Source organism: Sus scrofa, chromosome 10 (assembly GCF_054392235.1).
Source record: "Sus scrofa isolate SSC_HxYL_T2T_F1_AM1 chromosome 10, Sscrofa_HxYL_maternal_Yorkshire_Landrace_v2.0, whole genome shotgun sequence".
NCBI lineage: Eukaryota > Metazoa > Chordata > Mammalia > Artiodactyla > Suidae > Sus > Sus scrofa.
The window spans coordinates 49,623,713-49,642,809 of NC_139392.1; the positions used below are offsets into that span (position 1 = coordinate 49,623,713).

General features: G+C 44.4%; 2 protein-coding genes across 30 annotated transcripts in view; one reads left to right on the forward strand and one right to left on the reverse strand.

Moving 5' to 3' along the window:
- The first annotated feature begins 3,292 nt into the window (after positions 1-3,292).
- LOC146399389 (uncharacterized) overlaps positions 3,293-19,097 on the forward strand; it is a 43,317-nt gene continuing 27,512 nt past the window's right edge. For 13 of the 19 annotated variants that reach the window (XR_014817632.1, XR_014817638.1, XR_014817642.1 and 10 more), the window contains exons 1-2: positions 3,293-3,495; positions 16,368-16,498. Coding sequence is in view for 1 of the 19 variants with exons in the window: in XM_084979679.1 (XP_084835805.1) it covers positions 16,450-16,498 (49 nt within the window). In the remaining 18 variants the exon portion in view is untranslated. Of the gene's footprint in view, positions 3,496-16,196; positions 16,499-19,097 lie in introns of all 19 variants that reach the window. The other 6 variants (XR_014817626.1, XR_014817627.1, XR_014817634.1 and 3 more) reach the window with 2 other exon arrangements.
- Positions 13,036-19,097, reverse strand: part of LOC110258919 (USP6 N-terminal-like protein) — a 50,339-nt gene continuing 44,277 nt past the window's right edge. For 3 of the 11 annotated variants that reach the window (XM_084979662.1, XM_084979660.1, XM_084979661.1), the window contains 9 exons: positions 18,498-18,607; positions 17,969-18,017; positions 17,473-17,665; positions 17,144-17,264; positions 16,365-16,459; positions 16,124-16,189; positions 15,601-15,700; positions 15,214-15,366; positions 13,036-14,929 (listed from right to left, as the gene is read on the reverse strand). In XM_084979662.1, coding sequence (XP_084835788.1) covers positions 14,484-14,929; positions 15,214-15,366; positions 15,601-15,700; positions 16,124-16,189; positions 16,365-16,459; positions 17,144-17,264; positions 17,473-17,665; positions 17,969-18,017; positions 18,498-18,507 — 1,233 coding nt within the window. In that variant the 5' untranslated portion in view covers positions 18,508-18,607 and the 3' untranslated portion in view covers positions 13,036-14,483. Of the gene's footprint in view, positions 14,930-15,213; positions 15,367-15,600; positions 15,701-16,123; positions 16,190-16,364; positions 16,460-17,143; positions 17,265-17,426; positions 18,171-18,497; positions 18,608-19,097 lie in introns of those variants that run through there. The other 8 variants (XM_084979656.1, XM_084979657.1, XM_084979658.1 and 5 more) reach the window with 6 other exon arrangements.

Genomic DNA, 19,097 nt, shown 5'->3' on the forward strand with positions numbered 1-19,097 from the left:
TATATATTTATCAATAATTACCTTGAATGTCAATGCACTGAATGATCAAATCAAGACACAGAGTGGCAGATTGGATTAAAAAAGCAAGAGTCTACAATCGTCTGTCTACAAGAGACTCACCTTAGGGTAAAGGACACATATAAATTGAAAGTGAGGGGATGGGAAAAGATATCTCATGCCAGTGGACAATACAGGAAAGCAGGAGTTGCAATGCTTATATCATACAAAATAAGGCTTTAAAATGAAGGCCATAAAGAAAAAGAAGGACACTATTTAATGATAACGGATCCATTCAAGAAGAGGATATTACAGTCATCAATATATATGCCTCTAATGTCAGAGTACCCAGATACATACAGCAAATACTAAGACATAAAAGGAGAAATTGATGGGAGTACAATAATAAGAGACTTTAATACCCCCACTCAAATCAATGGACAGATCCTATACATAGAAAATCAATAAGGCAACAGAGATCCTAAAGGAAACAATAGAAAAGTTAGACTTAATTGACATCTTCAGGACATTACATCCAAAAAAATCAGAACATACATTCTTCTGAAATGCATATGGAACATTCTCAAGAATTGATCACATACTGGGGCACAAAGCTAACCTCAACAACTTTTAAGAATATAGAAATTGTTTCAAGAATCTTCTCTGACCACAATGGCATGAAACTAGAAATCAACCACAGGAAAAGAAATGAGAAAAAACCGACTACATGGATACTACACAACATGCTACTTAAAACCCAATGGGTCAGTGAGGAAATCAAAAGAGGTATTAAAAAATACCTCAAGACAAATGATAGTGAAGATACAACCATTCAAAATCTATGGGACGCCACAAAAGCAATGCTCAGAGGGAAATTCATAGTGATACAGGCCTTCCTCAAAAAAGAGGAAAAATCTCAAATCGATAGCTTACCTCACCACCTAAATAAATTAGAAAAGGAACAAACAAAACATAAAGTCAGCGGAAGGAAGGAAATCATAAAGACGAGAGAGGAAATCAATAAAATAGAGATGCAAAAAAATAGAAGAAATGAATAAAACCAGGAGTTGGTTGTTTCAAAAGGTAAACAACATTGACAAACCTCTGGCCAGACTCACCAAGAAGAGGAGAGAAAAAACCCAAATAAACAAAATAAGAAATGAAAAAGAAGAAATCTTAATGGATACTGCAGAAATACAAATAAATAAATAAATAAATAAAAGAATACTATGAGCACTTATATGCCAACAAATTTCACAACCTAGAAGGAATGGACAACTTTCTAGAGACTTACAGCCTGCCAAAACTGAATCAAAAGGAAACAGATTAACTGAACAGACCAATCACTAGAAATGAAATTGAATATATAATGAACACACTCCCTACAAACAAAAGTGCAGAACCAGGTGGCTTCACAGTGAAGTCTACCAAACATACAAAGAGGAACTTATACCCATCCTTCTTAAACTTTTCCAAAAGGTTGAAGAAGGAGCATTCCCAAGACATTCTATGAAGCCACCAGCACCCTAATACCAAAACCAGATAAAGATACTACCAAAAAAGAAAACTACACGCCAATATCTTTGATGAATGTAAATGCAAAAATTCTCAACAAAATTTTAGCCAACTGAATCCAAAAGATGATACACCATGAATGACCAAGTGGGACCCATCCCAGGTCCACAAGGATGGTTCAACATGTGCAAATCAATCAACATCATATACCACGCTAACAAAGGAAAAGTCAAAAACCACAGGTAGAAAAAGCAGTTGATAAAGTCCAACATTTATTTGTGATAAAAACTCTTACCAAAGTGGGTATAGAGGGAACATACTTTAACATAATAAAAGCCATTTATGACAAACCCACAGCAAATATAATACTCGATGGAGCAAAGCCAAAAGCATTTCTGCTAAAATCTGGAACAAGACAAGGATGCCCACTCTCACCACTTTTATTCAACATAGTATTGGAAGTCCTAACGTGAGCAATCAGATAAACAAAAGAAATAAAAGGTATCCAAATTGAAGAGAAGAGGTAAAATCGTCACTGCATACAGATGACATATTACAAATAGAAAACCCTAAAGACTCCCCACAAAAACTACTTGAACTGATCAACAAATTCAGCAATGTATCAGGGCACAAGATTAACATTCAGAAAACAGTTACATTTCTGTATACTAACAATGAAATATTAGAAAAGGGATTCAAAATTACAATACCTTTTAAAATTGCACCCCCAAAAAAATCAGCTGCCTAGAAATAAACCTGACCTAGGTGGTTAAAGACTGATATGCTGAGAACTATTAAATATTAATCAAGGAAATTAAAGAGGATTCAAAGAAATGGAGAGATATTTCATGCTCCTCGGTTGGAAGAATTAATATCATAAAAATGTCCATACTACCCAAAGCAATCTACAGATTCAGTGTAATCTCCATCAAATTATCAATTACATTTTTCATAGAACTAAAATAAACAATCCAATGATTTATATGGAAGCATAAATGATCCAGAACTGCCTAGGCAAACCTGAGGAACAACAACAACAACAACAACAACAAAAACCAAGCAGGAGGCATAACTCTCCCAGACTTCAGACAATATTACAAAGCTAAAGTAAAGACAGTGTGGTGCTGGTACCAAAACAGACATACAGACCAAAGGAACAGAACAGAGAAGCCAGAAATAAACACAGACACCTCTGGTCAATTAATCTTTGACAAAGGAGGCAGGAATATAAAATGGGAAAAAGTCTTTTCATTAAGTGGTGCTGGGAAAACCAGACAGATGCCTGCAAATCAATGAAACTGGAAGACACCCTCACACCACGGATAAACTCAAAATGGAGTAAAGACTTAAAAGCTAAGACAAGACACCATCAAACACCTAGAAGAGAACATATTCTATATTAATTCTCTGCACAAATCTGTGTGCTGGCCATAACCAAACTTGGCCCTAGAGGGAGGGTCAGACTGTTCCTCGGAGGAGCATCTCTGGATTACCCAGGGCACTTGCTTGTCTCCTACTTCGCAGTTGGCTGCCAGAGCTGCAGGAAGATCCCTGACCCAAGGCAGGGGGACAGAGCCCCAACCCTGCACCAGGTGTGAATCCTGCTTCTAGGGAAGGAAAGTCAGGTTGAAACTCCACGGTGGAGAAAGCAACCGGCATTTGTGGGCGTGGCCCTCTGTTCTGTGCGCTGGGATCCTGAGACACGGGAGACGAGCAGGGGGCCTAGGAGCTGGGTGGGTGGAGAGCAAATGCAGATCACTGGGCATGCGCGCCTGCAAGCACGGCCATGCGCGCCTGCCCGGCTGAAGAACAAAGGGTGACCTCGGAGCCTTCCGGGAGCCCTGCGGAGGATCTGCCAAGACCATGAGGACTTGCCCGCCAAGCAGTGCCCCTTGCCCACCTGCCCCCCCCCCCCCGGAGGGCGCGCTGAAAGGAAGAGTACACCCCTGGTGAACTCCGCCTCAGCTTGAGGCCAACTTTAAGGTAAGCTTAAGAGAAACCACATTGCGGCCTGTGTGGTGGGTGAGGGGTAAGTGGTGCCGCATTCCTTAGGAATGCCTGGCCAAGGCCCCGAGCCCTTTGTGCCTGTGGCAGGGGCAACTTGCTGCAGCACTGTTGTGGGTTTTCAGCTCTGTGGGGCCTTGCTTCTGCCCAGCCCTGGGCAGTAGACCTCTTAAGTTTGGGGAAGTGGATGGAAAGAAAGCGCCCTACCAGATTGCGGGGGTGCCTAGGTGCTGGTCCACTTGGAGAGTTCAGGGCTGGCCCTGGATTTTGGCAGGTTTGTGTGGGGGGAGGCAGAGCGGCAGGAGCAGATAATTTGTCTTTGATCAGAATGGTACTCACCTTAGAGCTGGAGCGAGGAGCAGCCAGTGGCGACCCGGGGCACACCAGGTTTGGCCCTGGAGCCATTGCTGGAAAGCAGAGTATTGGCCCAGGCAGGAGAACTTCTGGTGCAGAGGAGCTAGGAAATCTCACATGTGTGCCCTGCCCTGCTTTCGTAGGTAAAAGGTGAGTCAGCAAAGACTCCACTGATCTGAACCTGCACTTTGCTTCCAATTTGTGAAATATTCAGAATGTAGGTGTGATGTCAAGAGAGATCAACTGGTAAGGGATAGTATCTTTGTGATGGAGTTACCGAGTTCCACTGGATGTTTTGTGACCTGAAGGAGTGCTGCTCTGAGGTTTGAGTTGGAGTTGGTTGAATGTACTTAGAATAGGTGTGGTTGGCCAAATCTCTGGGCTAAACATTTGAAACTGTGCTATCAGTTTATTGTGGTCTCTCTTTTGGAAGAGAAACTAGTAAGGTTATTAAAAAAAAGAAAAGAAAAAGAGATCCTGGATCTTTCAGTGGTGTTTCTTACCCCAAGCGCTTTCCTCTAGGAAGTTAACTTTCTGTTGTGTCTGTAAGATTTTTTGTTCCCACTGATGTGAATTGTGGGGCTTTGAAAACAAGAACCAGATTTATGCATTAGGAAAGTAAACTCATAAGTATTTTCTATGCAGTTAAAGTTTTTTTGTGTGTGTCTGAACTATGGTCTTATTAAATGGTTTTTGTTAGGCAACTCCCAGGTGCCCGGTAGAGAAGTTTTTTGTTTGTTTGTTTAATTGTGTATTTACAGTTGCTGTTAGAATCTGAAAAGATTTAAAAGAGATGATCTTCAGTTATTTTTATATATTTTACAAAATCAGATTCTTAAGGCTTCATACATTCAGAAAGAGATTTCAGTAGTTTAAGAAGATTTCTATCAGTAAGTGTTAAAAGTAGGTAAAGGTGATTTTTTCCATATTACTCTTAGAATTGTGGTGCTCCAACACATCCACTTTCTGCAGTTACTCAGAAAATGTGTTTCTCCAGGTCTCTAGGTTAATTCTGATGTTTGGCTTTGTGTTTTAGAAGGACAAATGTGGTGCCAAAAGTAGAATTATTATCCACCTTTCTTTGCTGTGTATTTAAACTTCATGAGTGCAAAAGTACTTAAAACATTACATAATTTTTAAAAGCAATTAATATAACCCTAAATTATGTCATACAGGAGTTCCCATCGTGGCTCAGTGGTTAACGAATCTGACTAGGAACCATGAGGATGTGGGTTTGATCCCTGGCCTTGCTCAGTGGGTTAATGATCCGGCATTGCCATGAGCTGTAGTGTAGGTTGCAGACGCGGCTCGGATCCCATGTTGCTGTGGCTCTGGCGTAGGCTGGCAGCTGCAGCTCCGATTAGACCCCTAGCCTGGGAATCTCCATATGCCATGGGAGTGGCCCTAGAAAAGGCAAAGAGACAAAAAAAAAAGGTAAAAAAAAAAAATTATGTCATACATGGCACTTAACACATTCATTCTAAGGTTTGACTTGAATAAAGTGTGCATTTGTGTATTCATTCCTTGAAAAATGACTAGCTTAAATGAGCCAAATTCCTTGTCACTCTGAAAGGAAGTGAGATTGTTAGAAAACTTCAGAAAATCTCTCAGGCCACCTGTTTATGTATTCATTTGTATCTTTTCATTAGTTACTAGAAATACTTCTAATGGTGTCTCATCATGTTAATAGATCATTTAAATCCATGTTATGGACAGGTGCCAGAAGAGGAATCTAAAAATTATGTGCAGGAGTTCCTGTCATAGCTCAGTGGTTAAAAAACCAAACTAGTATCCATGAGGATGTGGGTTCAATCCCTGGTGTCACTTGGTTAGGATCCTGTGTTGCTGTGAGCTATAGTGTAGGTCGCAGAAGTGGCTCAGATCCTGTGTTGCTGTGGCTGTGGCTAAAGGTTGCAGCTGTAGCTCTGATTCCATCCCTAGACTGGGATCTCCTTATGCCCTGGCCGTGGGCCCAAAAGACAAAAGAATAAAAAATTCAAATTAAAAAATAAAAATTGCATGTAAAGTAATACTGTTTTTGTTCCATGGATCCCATGCCTTCCTAGTGTATGACTCTAGGCTTAGCTGTTGAGTCATCTCTGAAGCAGTCATTTCTTTGAATGTTAGACAGACATGAAAGGGATGTTACAGAATATTTTAACTGCCTCATCAGACCTACTTGCACCTGTTTTCCAACCAAGTTGGCTGATTTTACATAGAATCAAGAAACCTAAGCAAATTTGTGCATTACTGCTGCATTAAATGTTATCTGCATGGCCTAATTTGTGGCCTAAAGGACCTGGTTTAATAGAAGGAAGCCATAAGGCCAGGTGTCAGTTTAATCTTTATGAGTGGTAAATTGCTGTAGGTGAGCTTTTTTTTTTGGTCAAAGCCAAATTATATAGATGATGAAGCCAACCTGTGTCTTTTTTTTTCAGTTGTTCAATTTGTAGGTGTTTATCCTGAGACCCTGGTAAGGAGCTTTTGAAATGAGTGATGCAGCTAATAGCTAAGATCAGAAAGTTGCTTTCTTTTTTTTTTTTTTTCCTCATCTCCTAGCTGAGAGGAGCTCTTTATTTCAAAAAATGTATTCAAGCATAGGAAGACTCAGTATATGTCACATTTTAAGTGTTTTTTTTTTTTAATCTTTAAGTCCAAGATTTAAATATTGTGCCAGGGAGTTCCCATTGTGATGTAGTGGAAAAAAAAATCTGACTAGTATCCGTGAGGATGCGGGTTCCATCCCTGGCCTCAATCAGTAGGTTAAAGCAGCTGGCATTGCAGTGAACTGTGGTATAGGTTAAAGACGTGGCTTGGATCCTGAGTTGCTGTGGCTGTGGCATACACAAGCAGCTGTAGCTCCAATTCAACCCTTAGCCTGGGAACTTCTTTATGCTGCAAGTACAGCCTTAAAAAGCAACAGATAACTATTTGGCCAAAATTCTTGCTTAATTCCAAAGGTTTATGTTCTATATGGAGGTAAATTTATGATTGTCTTCTACAGACAACATGGGAAAATCAGCCATTCTTTACTCCTTGTTAGGATATTCAAGCATAGTGCTTCTAAGAAACTCTGCAGTAGGGACACTGATCTGGCATCACTTGAAGCCACACTGGAAGCATTTTTAGGTGAGTAGTGACATGTTTCTCAGCTGCTGGAAATTAGAGCCATTTTCAGGGCATCCATCTGCAACATTTTCATTGGCCTGGTGGCTGCACCAGGATTTTCTGTGAAGCTTACAGTGATGGATGGATGTTCCCATGTTACCACGCCTTACTTCCCCACCCCTGTTTCAGTCCTGCCTTCCAGCCTTAATCCAAATCCATCTGTCCACTCATGAACTCAGCAGGTGTGGATCTCCTCTGTGCCAGACACTGGGCCAGACACAGTAAAGACAGGTGAACAAAGCATTTTACCTTATACTCTGGGTAGAAGTGGTAAGAACATACAAACAGTTCTCTCCATGGTGATGAGAGAGATCCATCAGGGTCTGCGTGGTTCATCACTGCACTTCAGTGAGCTGGGGATCTGGGGTGGGTTGGTATGAGGATTGGGTGGGATCTGAGGGAAGAGTTAATCAGGAGGGGACAGTTCAGGGAGAGCAAATATAAGTAAAGTAAATTGTACAAGCCTTAGTTGAGACTTGATTTCTGGTTTGATGAATGGTGAGTAAAGAGACTTAAGCATCCCATGTTATCATTCAGACGATGGTTAGTTTGTTTATTATCAGTATTTCTTTAATTCTGTTTTCACATGACTTATGACTTGCGTTTTTCCTTTTTATAGAACATAGAAAATCTCTGACCGGGGCTTACATTGGCTTATAAAGACCGAAAAGATAATTTGCATGGGGGATAAGAAGAGAGGAAAGATAGAAATGCTGAAGAGAAAGAGGAAAATAAATAAACTCTATACGAGAGTGAAGGGCAGGGGGAAAAAGTCATGTTTGCCTTATCTCTTAGAAGTGAAGGGGTGAAGATGTTACAAGTTTAGAGGCCCCACCACTAGGTGGTGGCATCGGCCTGGGATAGCTTGGTGGTTTCAAGCCTATGGAAAGGATACCTTTTTGGTTTGAAATAGAAAATAATATTGGGAGATTAAATTAGGAAAGTAGGTAAAAGTCAGATAATCAAAGATCTTTATTACAACACTACAAAGGATACTTAATTAGGCTGAGGGGAAACACTGAATATTTGCAAATGAGGGACTAATACTACAAAGAAGTTTTGTTATTTTTTTTTTATTTTGTCTTTTTTTTTTTTTTTTTTTTTTTTTTTTTTGCCATTTCTTGGGCTGCTCCCATGGCATGTGGAGGTTCCCAGGCTAGGGGTCGAATCAGAGCTGCAGCTGCCAGCCTACGCTAGAGCCACAGCAACACGGGATCCGAGCCGCGTCTGCAACCTACACCACAGTTCACGGCAATGCCGGATCGTTAACCCACTGAGCGAGGCCAGGGATCGAACCCGCAACCTCAGGGTTCCTAGCCGGATTCGTTAACCACTGCGCCACGACAGGAACTCCATCCTGTCCATTTCTAATCTGCCCTAAATTTGCTAGTAAGAAGTGTCATGCACTGAGCTCTTATTATTTGCAATTCCTTTTCATATTTCATCTCAACATACATTTATGACATGAATGCATTATTTCCAATATATAGAGATGAAAGCTGAAGCTTAGAATAATTTATTTCACTTGTCCAGGATGCTGTAACCAGTAAGTTGTGGAATTGAAAGGTTGATTCTGCTGTTTCAGTTCCAAGCTCTTAGCTTTCTAATTTAAAAACCTTCAAAAGCAGAAGTCTCTGCAAAGTATCAGGCATGATTCCCCACAAGAAGGATATTTATCCTGTCTTTTAGATCATATTATAAATAAGCTTTCTGAGAATTCATCTATGTGGAGACCAGTATTTGACCTACACATAAACAATAAAATCTTAGGTATTGCGTATTGAGTGTTTTGTGGGAGAGTATCTATCTATTTCATTCTCTTTACATTTCATCAAAAGAAACTGTGACATGGAAAAAAGGAAAGGAACATTTCTAAAACTGCACATTCTGATGCTGGCAGAATTAAGTTAACTACTCAGGTTTCCTAAATCCCAACCTCTTTTATTTTTCCCCTACCTGGAATCACTGATGTACCAACTTGTTATAGAGCAATTCAAACAAAAGACAGTTTAGTTTTTCCAATTGATCTATGTAATTACTTAAATGAGGCTTATCATTTTCCAGGTGAGGCCTGCCTAGGGAAAAGAAGAGGTTAAAAGATGATAATCAAACACATCCTTTGACACTGCCTTGCAGCATTTTATCATATAAAGAAAACTCACACAAAGAAAACATTTATGATACAGGATTTTTTTAAGCTTCCATTTTCCACATGGATTTAACCTGTCTCTCCATTTTATTCCTAAATCATATAAGTAAGTTGTGTGGGAATATGACAAGACTTACTCTCTGCATCTATCAAATCTTTTGGTATCACAAGAATATGGTGCTTCTTTTTCCTATTTTGGAAAAGGAGATTTGTTCCAAATACGTCTACTCAGTCCTTTACAACAAGTTTACTCAGGCATCTGGGACACAAGATGGAAATTTATGCCTTCTGAAGAAGACACATGGTCTACTAGATATGAAGAACTGGTCCACTATGAGAGTGCTGAATCAATATTCCCTGCCTTTGTTGTTAAAATTAATTAACATATACTCAATTCAATGGAATTAGGTGACCAGAAGGAAGAACTTTTATGGCCTGTAACATAGCAGAGCCCAGCAGGAATAAGATAGACTTCTTCCCTTGCAAGTTGTTCAGCCCATGAAGAGCCATGGGCTCATTATTTATTTACTTAACTCCCCAAACTCTCTGTTCTTCCTTTTTTAAATTTATTTTTTATTCTTATTTACCCCAACACACTTCCCCGCCGCCCCCCCCCCCCCACTGTACAGCCTGGGGACCCAGTTACACATACATGTATACGTAATTTTTTTTCCCACTGTCATGATGCGTTGTAAGTATCTAGACATAGTTCTCAGTCCAAACTCTCTTTTATCCTCTGTAGAGCATTCACCTTTTCTTGCCCTGATGGGGATTGCATATGGTTTGTCATGATTTCAGGCCTCAAATTGAAATTCTTGCTGACCCCCAGTAAACACGTCTTTCTGCAAAAATATCTAGCATTCTTCTTGTTTCACATCAACAACCAATGGAGGATGCTAGTATAGTGCCACCCATGAGTGAGTGTTAGCTTAGAACCTACTTCATGGAACCTCCTGAATGATTTGAGTATTTCCATTTGCACAGAGCACAATTCCTTTGGTAAATGCTCTCAGATTCCTCAGAGGAAGGTTAGGTTGAAGGTGTACACCAGTTATTTTTGGATGATATTTCAGATTTCTTATTCAAAATATCTGATGTGTTATTTATTCCAAAATCTATGGATATGGAAAATATCCACCTTTGATGATGGGTTGAGAGTGAAGATTGTTCTGAATCAAATCTGGCAGTTCATTCATCCTTCTGTATTCACCAATTCAGGTTAAATTGCATCATCACCACCATTATCATCATTGTCAGATTATTGGCTAGGGTTTCCACAACAAAACACTACTGACTGGGAAAGTTTATTAACACAATGGTTATGTTCTCACAGTTGTGGAGGCTGGACCTCCAAGATCAAGGTGACAACAACAGGGTTGGCTTCTAGTGGGTCCTTTCTTCCCTGCTTGTAGATGGCCAACTTCTCACTCTGTCCTCACATGGCCTTTCCTCCAAGAAAACATGCAAACACTAGTGCTATTCTATTAGTACCCCTTCTATTAGGAAGCAACACCTATTTCAGTCTCCCCTGTTCGAAGCTTTCCAGCCTAAACATCTAGTATAAGAATAAATCATTTTAGATTACTTCAGTCTCACCCAATTTCTTTTATTTACTTATTCATTCATTCACTCATTCATTTTTTAAGGCCACACCTGTGGCATATGGAAGTTCCCAGGTTAGGGGTCAATCAGAGCTGCAACTGATGGTCTATAGCACAGCAACATGGGATCTAAGCCACATCTGAGTCCTACGCCACAGCTCACAGCAACACCTGGTCCCCAACCTGCTGAGAGAGGCCAGCGATCAAACCCACATCCTCATGGATTGGACTCATTTCTGCTGCTCCACAATGGCAACTCAGACCTTAGCAAATTTCTAACTGCAACCTCCTAAGAGATGCTGAGCCTGAAGTACCCAAATGAACTGATCAAATTCCAAACCCACTGGAAACATATGAAATAATAGTAAATGTTGATGTTTTAAGCCACTATTTGGGGGGTGATTTTTTTTTATAAGGCAGTGGTGTCTGAAATAGTGCAGTAATTTAGACACTCTAGTATTAGATACACTAATTGAACTAGATGGAAACCTGAGAAAATAGAAAAATAGGTAAATAGAGATTGTATATGAAAGCAGTGGTATTGCTGGGAAGTGGGAAACAGAAGGATTGTTATGGAATAATATTCAGCTGCTTGCCTCTTAAAAAAATCAATTTTTGCAAAAGTTGGTAGAAAGGAAAGGTGCTTTAAATCAGAATGTGATATTGGTCATTATTTTCATTCAGTTTTATGGTCACTGTGCAATGTGGCAGAGAAGAAAGCTCTGTATAGACACAATGAGCAATAGAAGCTACCTGTTCCCAATTCTTGTCTGGCTCCTGTCCCTGCTGAGTGTCCAAAATTCCATTAGTAAAGGCCACCACTAACTCCCTCATAGGGCACAATTCTCTAGAGAAAAAAAAAATTTGTGGCATCTTAGGTCATTAAAACTCCTCAATTTGAGAGTTCTCTTGTGGAAAAATGGATGAAAGATCCTGTGTTTTCACTGCTGTGGCTCAGGTCACAGATATGGTGTGGGTTTCACTGCTGGCTCAGGAACTTCCACCTGCCATTGGCACAGCCAACAAGCAAACAAATGAACACACAGAAACAAAAAACCAAAACCATCTCAACCTGAGGGAGACAGCATCGTGTCATAATATACTCTGGGTGTATATTTATTCCCTCTGTTGTAGTTCTTCTGTTTTATTATTCAAGGAACATAATCCATGATCCACTCACTGCCAGACTACTCCACTCACCATCATCTCTAAAAAGTTCGCACAATATATAGTAAATTAAACCAAATCACTTGCCATCATAGAATTCACTGTGTCATTATAGCTTCCATCACCAAGAATCATTAACTGAGTGGAAAATTGGTATTTCCTGCTGAAGGCTGAGCTGTAGAACCATGTGGGACACCCTAGACTGAAAGTTTGGAATACCCTCCTGTATGTTTAGTATACAGTATGTGCTAAGTAAGCTTTGGCCATTTTGTACTTCATGGTAGCCATACTCATGGGGGAAAACCCCCATGCTAATGGAATTTCCCATGTGAAGGCTTATATTTTCCCTTCTCCATTCCAATAGCTAAAAGGTCCATTTCCACATATGTTCCTAGATTCTGCAATTGTTGGTTGAACAAGCGACTTCCTTCTTGAACAAGACTCTGTTTCCTATTTGATCTCTAGTGATGCCTGAAACTTTCTTGATCCAAAAGCCATGAGAGACAGCTCTGGATAAGGACATGAGGTCTCTGATGAGGAGGCATATTCAAATCTTCAAGAGGTTGTCTGCTACCAGCACTGCCAGCAATAGGAGCAATATATTATTCTTTTTGAAAGGGGAGCTGGGCAATACATTACCATATTCACCATAGTCCACCCCTTATGCCCCTTATGGCACCTCTAGGGTCCTGTTTCTGAGGGTAAATTAAAAGAAATGGTTAGAGTGGTGAACTCTTTCCTTTGCTACTGCAGTTGATCTTAGAGCTGCATTTTCTACTTCTCATCTTCTTCCTTCAGTGTCAGTTCTTCCTGGCTTCACTTTTCACCCACAGCTCAACTGATCTCTGTAACTTAGCTGGAGGTCTAGTCCAGAACCTTACCATACAAGGTCTAATCACTTCTTCAAAAATATTCTTCCCAACACCAGTGTTATAGCTTCTCCTTTTCCACCTAATATTCAGGGTCAATTACCTCTGCCAGTGTCATAGAAAGAGGCTCTTCTCTGAATTATTACAGATTGTACTCCTTCTAGTGCCCAGGCTGTAAGATTTAAGATAAATTCAATACTGACAAGTGGGATAAGAATACAAAAAGTAAAGGATTTTATTATAGTATAATTGATCATTTTTATCAGTGCATTCTGAGGCTGTCCAGGTTTTGGAGTTTGCATTTACATAAGCAAGTCAACAAATATCCTTACATTTAAAAACAATTTCATTTGATCTTCCTTTCATTTACAACTAAAATGATCCTAATTGAAACATTTTTTTGTGGCATATGAAGTGCCCAGGCCTGGAGTCATATTTGAGATGCAGTTGCAACCTACTCCACAGCTGTGGCAACAAAGGATCTTTTATTTAACCTACTGTGCCAGGCCGGGGATTGAACCTGTGTCCTTGGTGCTGCCAGTCCTATTGTGCCACAGCAGGGATTCCATATTTTATATTGAAATATCCTTATTCTAAATATATCTTTGTGAAATTGGGCTAATTCATGTTTTGTTAATGATTTGCATTCGATATGTATTTCTGAGCCAGGATATGATTCTAACATTATAATTCGTTTTGCCTTCTAGAAAGACTCATTACTCTTTTGAAAATTAATTGCAATTTGCATACATTTATGCTTCCAGATTAACTTTTAGAAACAAAGAACCGTCAGGCATAGTTTACTTTTCTATGCAAAAGAATACAGTATAGGTTTACTATTTTCCCCCAAAGATATAGATTTAGCATACTGTCATACTTTTTAAAAAAGACTTATGTATTACCATACCTAAAGTAAGTTAATTCATTATACTGACAACTTCATAATAGTTTTTGTCTCAGAGGGAGAAGCTTGGGAGACTAGGCAAGCTGTGGTAAATAGATTTAGCCAAATAGAACTCTTCTGTTTAGCCAAACTAAAGGGTTTGAAGTGATTAGGCCAGTTTCTGGAAATAACATGGTCTAAGGTCATTAGAGACATGCTGCAAACCCTACCAAATTCACCACTACCATTTTTGCATCATAGTAACAAAAAAGAAATGAAACTAGCTCTAGGAGATTTATAGTGGGAAATTACTGGTACACTGCCATTAGAGCTCCTTAATAGGAATGCTTAGATGTTTTTGGAAGTGTCTGCTCCATGAATACTTGCAGCCTGATGACTGAGGCAGAAGATGAATTCTGCCACCCTGTGGTGGACACTGGGATTTGGGATTCAATAATTTCATGCTACAAGTGGCTAGATGCATGTCATTTGAAAGACAAATCCTAGAAGTCACTGGATTTTTGTCAAAAACTTCATCACAAATGCCCTTTATGTCATAGATAATGTCAGAGGGTCATTTGCAAAACGATGGAGTAGCGTTACAAATTGTAATGAAATTGAAACCACGTATCCTATCTTGGCCGTGCTGATCACGGCCCTGGGAGGGGCATTGGCTGCACTTGCTATGGGTCAGGAGGGGTGTCCTGGGCCCCGTGGCTGCGTGTTCAGTGGGCCTGGGCAGGACCTGTGGCTGAGGCCTTTGTGGGACTGCAGGGCTAGGCCTGCAATGTGGCCCTGAGGGCGACCTTGGCCCGTGCTGAGGGGCAAAGGTCCCAACACTCGGGCTCGAATCCTATATCAATTGGCCACTTGAGGGGACACTCATAGTTCCTGGGGATGTTGGGAAGAGAAGCCCATCTCCACGGCCACATCCGGTCCTGAGGTATGTCCAGGGGTGGAAATGGGCAGGCCAGACGTGGTGGCTCTCGGGCCCTCCAACGGAGTTGTGGTGCCATGGTCTGCTCTTGCTGGTGTTCCTCAGCCTTTAGGCAGGCCTGGCTGTGTGAGGGTCCGGGCTGCTGGTGCTTAGCAGGTGGGCCAGGGAGGTCAGGCCCGTCTTCTCCAGAGAGTTCCTTAATGCTTATAATGGTTGGGCAAGGCTTGGGTTCCAGGGATGATCGCTCCACGCCCAGGGTCCTCGTGGGGAACTCCTCAGGTTTTGCTAGAAGTGAGCACACTGGATCAGAATCTCCCCCAGGCTGCGTTGTCTGTGCAGGGTGGGCTTCCTGGTGGCCCAAATGGCCACCCTGGCCTCACCCTGAGACCATCCCTCAGGCTGGGTAAGGTTAGGGTCAGCATCTGCTTAGGCTGCCCTGGGGCCCAACCCCTGCCAGCCAAGCCTTAGAGCAGACCAGGAGGTGGACAGGGTGAACAGGAAGGCCCTGGGATGCTCCACAGGTCACGGCCCTGGAGGGGGAATCAGGAGAAGACCCCTGCTGAGCCCACCTGGGGGAGGTAGGTCCCAGTTCTTCCTGTGCAGTTCAGCCATTGATGCCTGTAGCTTTTTGATCACTGCATCATCCTCTAGGGCCCAGGGCCCGGAGATCTTGTCCTGAAGAAACTCATACAGGCCTTGCAGGGGCAGCTTCAGGAGGTGTTCTGGGGATGGGGATGTCATCAAGCCAACAGGGCCCCCACTGGGAAGGCTCATCCCCCACCCTGGGGCCCCTCCCTGGGGGCAGCATGCATGATCGGCTGGGCCCAGGAGAGCCACAGCAGTGCCACAACCAGGAGCCAGCCCCATTCCTGCCACCTCTCCAGGGACCCTGCCCAGCCTGAGTCCTGGCTGGCCCTCCTCTGTGGCCTGAGTGGCCCAGGCTCGGGCTTACTCACTTCTGTGCAGCTTGATGATTGTATAGGCCATGGCTGTGAGCATTCGCTCCCCCTCCAGGATGTATACATCCCATAGTCTTAGTGTGAGTGAGAAAGGTGTCTGTGGGGACAGCAGGCCCAGGAGGGGCGGTTTGAGCAGGGCATGAGGTGTGTGGGGGGGGTGTCCCAGCACAGGTTAGGAGCTCCCACTGCCTCTGGGTTCTGCAGTCCCACAGGCTGCCTCCAAAAAAGCCGTACAGCTCTTAACTGAGTGGACTGAGGAGGTCCCAGCCAGCCTGGCCTGTACCTCCACTGTCCTGGGGACAAAAGACAGCCCCATGCTCTGCAGGAGATATTCAGAGGAGCCTGGGGTTGACTGCAGTGTGGGCACATGCTTGCCCTCCCCCCAGCCTGACCCAGCCTTCCCTACAGGAGCCCAGGGGAAGATGGCTCAGCCTCAGGACCCCAGACGCCCCCTCCCCAGGGCTCTGGGCTTGCCTGGGGGGATGCCTCTTGGGGACCTAGTCTCCCTGGGTACACTTACCTGGTCAATAAAGCAATGTTGGAACCACAGCTTAGTATAAATTTCTGTGTACATGTATTCCTTGTCCTGACAGAGGAAAGAATGTTTAGGGCTGGCCTGAATGGCCCAAGTCCTCCCTGCCTGGGGACCCTGTGCAGGAACCCCCTTCAACCAGTGGATCCCAGCTCAGACCTGGCTGCACCAGGACAAGAAAGATGAAAGTGCAGGCAGGCCAGGCTCTCTGAGGGCTGCCTCTACTCACCAGGTGCCTCTTCAGTTTGGGAAGAGTCCTCTCCAGAATCTTATCATGATGGGCCTGCAATCTCTGAAGTTTTGGGAACTCCGGAATGAAGAAGCCTGAGAAGCCCCAAGGACCGCCCCCACTGGAAGTCAGAGGTGAGCCTGGCAAGGGCTTGTGTGTCCTGGGAGCCCAAGGCCTCCTCCCCAGGTAGTGACTCCAGTGTGCAAGGCCCACCCCAGCCTGGCTACATGGATCTTCCCAGACATGACTGACTGCCTTTGAGGCTTGGGGTGGCCCAGGGTTGAGAACCTGCTCACAGAGGCCCAGCTTGGCAGGTGCTCAGTGCTGAGCATCAGGCAGGTATCTGTTTCTGGCACAGCCCCTCCCCACTGTGGCTGCGGAAGGGGATGAGGACCCCAGTACTGAGGGGCAGGTTATGTGGCCCATGGGATGGGGGTTGGGGTGTGCATGAACATTTCCTGGGCTTGAGAGTTAGGCGGGGGGAGGGGGTACAGCAGGGAGACACTGCCACCTGGGCCTCCTCTGATCAGGGGCTTGGGGTGGGGTTGGAGGTGGCCTGGTGGGTGGCAAAAGAGAGGCAGAGGGACCAGCAGGGATGGTGTGGTCTGGACAAGGACAGGGCTGAGGGCCATGGCTGTGGGACACAGAGGGCTGTGGGGGGAGCTGGTGCCCTTTGCTGATGGGGAGATGGACCAAGCTAGTCCCTGTTAGCTGGGGGGAACTCTGCAGGGAGACTCCTGTCGCTGAGTCACATCCAGCTCTCCAGGGTAGTCACCTACCATGCATGGCATGTCTTTTGTTGTCCATCAGTTGAGCCAGTGCCCAGAAAGCATTCTCCTCATTAAGAAACATAAGCAGGACAGCGACAATCTGGTTCATGCCATGGCAGTAGCCCACCTCCTGCAAGAGTCAGATATGGCTGCAGGGACCCCCTTGGAGGCCTCCACCACCCTCTCCCTGGCACTTGCTCCTCAGCTACTTACTGGATGGTCTCCCATTTGTGCCTGGGCACCATCCCATGGCCCCCTTTTTCAGACGAGGCATGCCGGGTGCTGAGGACCAGCAAGGTTTGGAGGTCCTGCCATGAGGGCAGGTGGGGGTTGCTTACAGGCATATGTGAGGCTTGGAGGGCCATGGTGGTGGTGGAGCAGCTGCAGACCCCACTTTGGTCATCCTGTGTGGTCATCTCAGCTGGTGCTCCTTGAGGGAATATTCTGGAAAGTGCAGGTGGGGTGCGGAGCCACCTCCAGGGAGCCACACAGGAGTTTGGGTTGCTGGGAACTCTCATCCCTGTTAAGATTCTGGTTCATGAAATGGCATCTTCAGGATTCAAACTCAAGTGTCACCACCATAGCAATGCTTTTTAGGCCCATGTGAACTTGCTATAAAACATTCCCAAGCTCATGGGCTGGCACAGCCTAGGCATAATGTGCCATTTCTGTCCTAAAAGTGGGGTCTGCACCCCAGCCATCCATGTCAGTTTGAGAGCAGAGCTCCCCTTGCATCACCTCTGTGGCTGTTGGAGCTGGCATGCTGACTGGTGCCAACAGGCCACTTAAGAAGCAGGGCCACTGTGGGATGGCTGGCCAGGGGTGGGTACTCACTGTGTTGTAGACAGAGTAAGCTGTGAGCACATTGAAGAGGGCTTGCTGCCTGGAAAGGGGACAATGGGGCTCGCTATAAACATAGCCTTCCACTGGTCAAGTGTGTGGTGTGTGTGGAACACTGGATGGAGCAAGGATCACTAATGTAGGATGGGGTGATAGCATTGCAGGTTCCATCCCACTTTACTTTTAGAAATGATGCAGATGGTCTAAAAAAGTAGACAAAGATCTAAATGAGGTGACATCTGGACCCATCTGACACTCACTCTATCCTCTTATGTCCTTGTGCAGCCTGCTCTCTGCTGCCCAGGGACCCTCCCCTCCACACGGGGGCCTTTTGACCTATGAAGGCACAGCCAATCTCCCTCAGGGTGCCTGCCCTGTGCATTTTTACTTCTGCAGGTGCTCTGCACAGGCCCCACTCTTGCCACCTCAGCTCCAGCCTCATCCTCGAGTCTCCCCTCCCCCAGGACCCCTGACCATCACCCCCTGCCCCTCTGCCCAGGGACCAGTGGCTCAGCATCCTCACTTGATGCCATACCGCTCCTGGAACATGATATTGTTTTGGAAGGTGCGGCTCACGTCCATGTCAATATATTTGATGTCCCGAGAGTAGAGCCTGGCCTGCTCCTTCATTCTCTGTGGGTAGAGTCAAGGGTAGGGGATAGCGAGGTAAAAAGCCTAAAACTAACCAACTGCCACAGCAGAGCAGGTGCTGCTGGTTCAACACAAGTGTTTTCTGGAGAAATCCTTCTTTTGCCTGTTTCTGAAGCCAGGTAGGGTCACAAGGGTGCCCAGGTCACAGCCTGTGTCCAGCATCACTGGGCAGGGGACGTCGGCCTGTGGATGATCAGCCTGTGGCTTCTCCAAGGCTCAGACCCCCCACCCAATAGTGACACAATGACCAGGCCAACAGCCTCCCTCCTCCCCCAGCCCACACAAGGCAGTCCAGGATGACAGTGCTGCCACCCTGGCCCTGGGCTTATCTCCTGGGAGGCTTCTCCCAGGTGTGGGTGTCCCAGGGCAGTGGGGAGGCTGGGAGGGCAGCTGGGCCTCTGTCCCTTGACCCCTCCCAGTCCCACCACATACAGGCTGGGTGAGGCAGAGGGCCAGAAAAGGAGCCCATGCC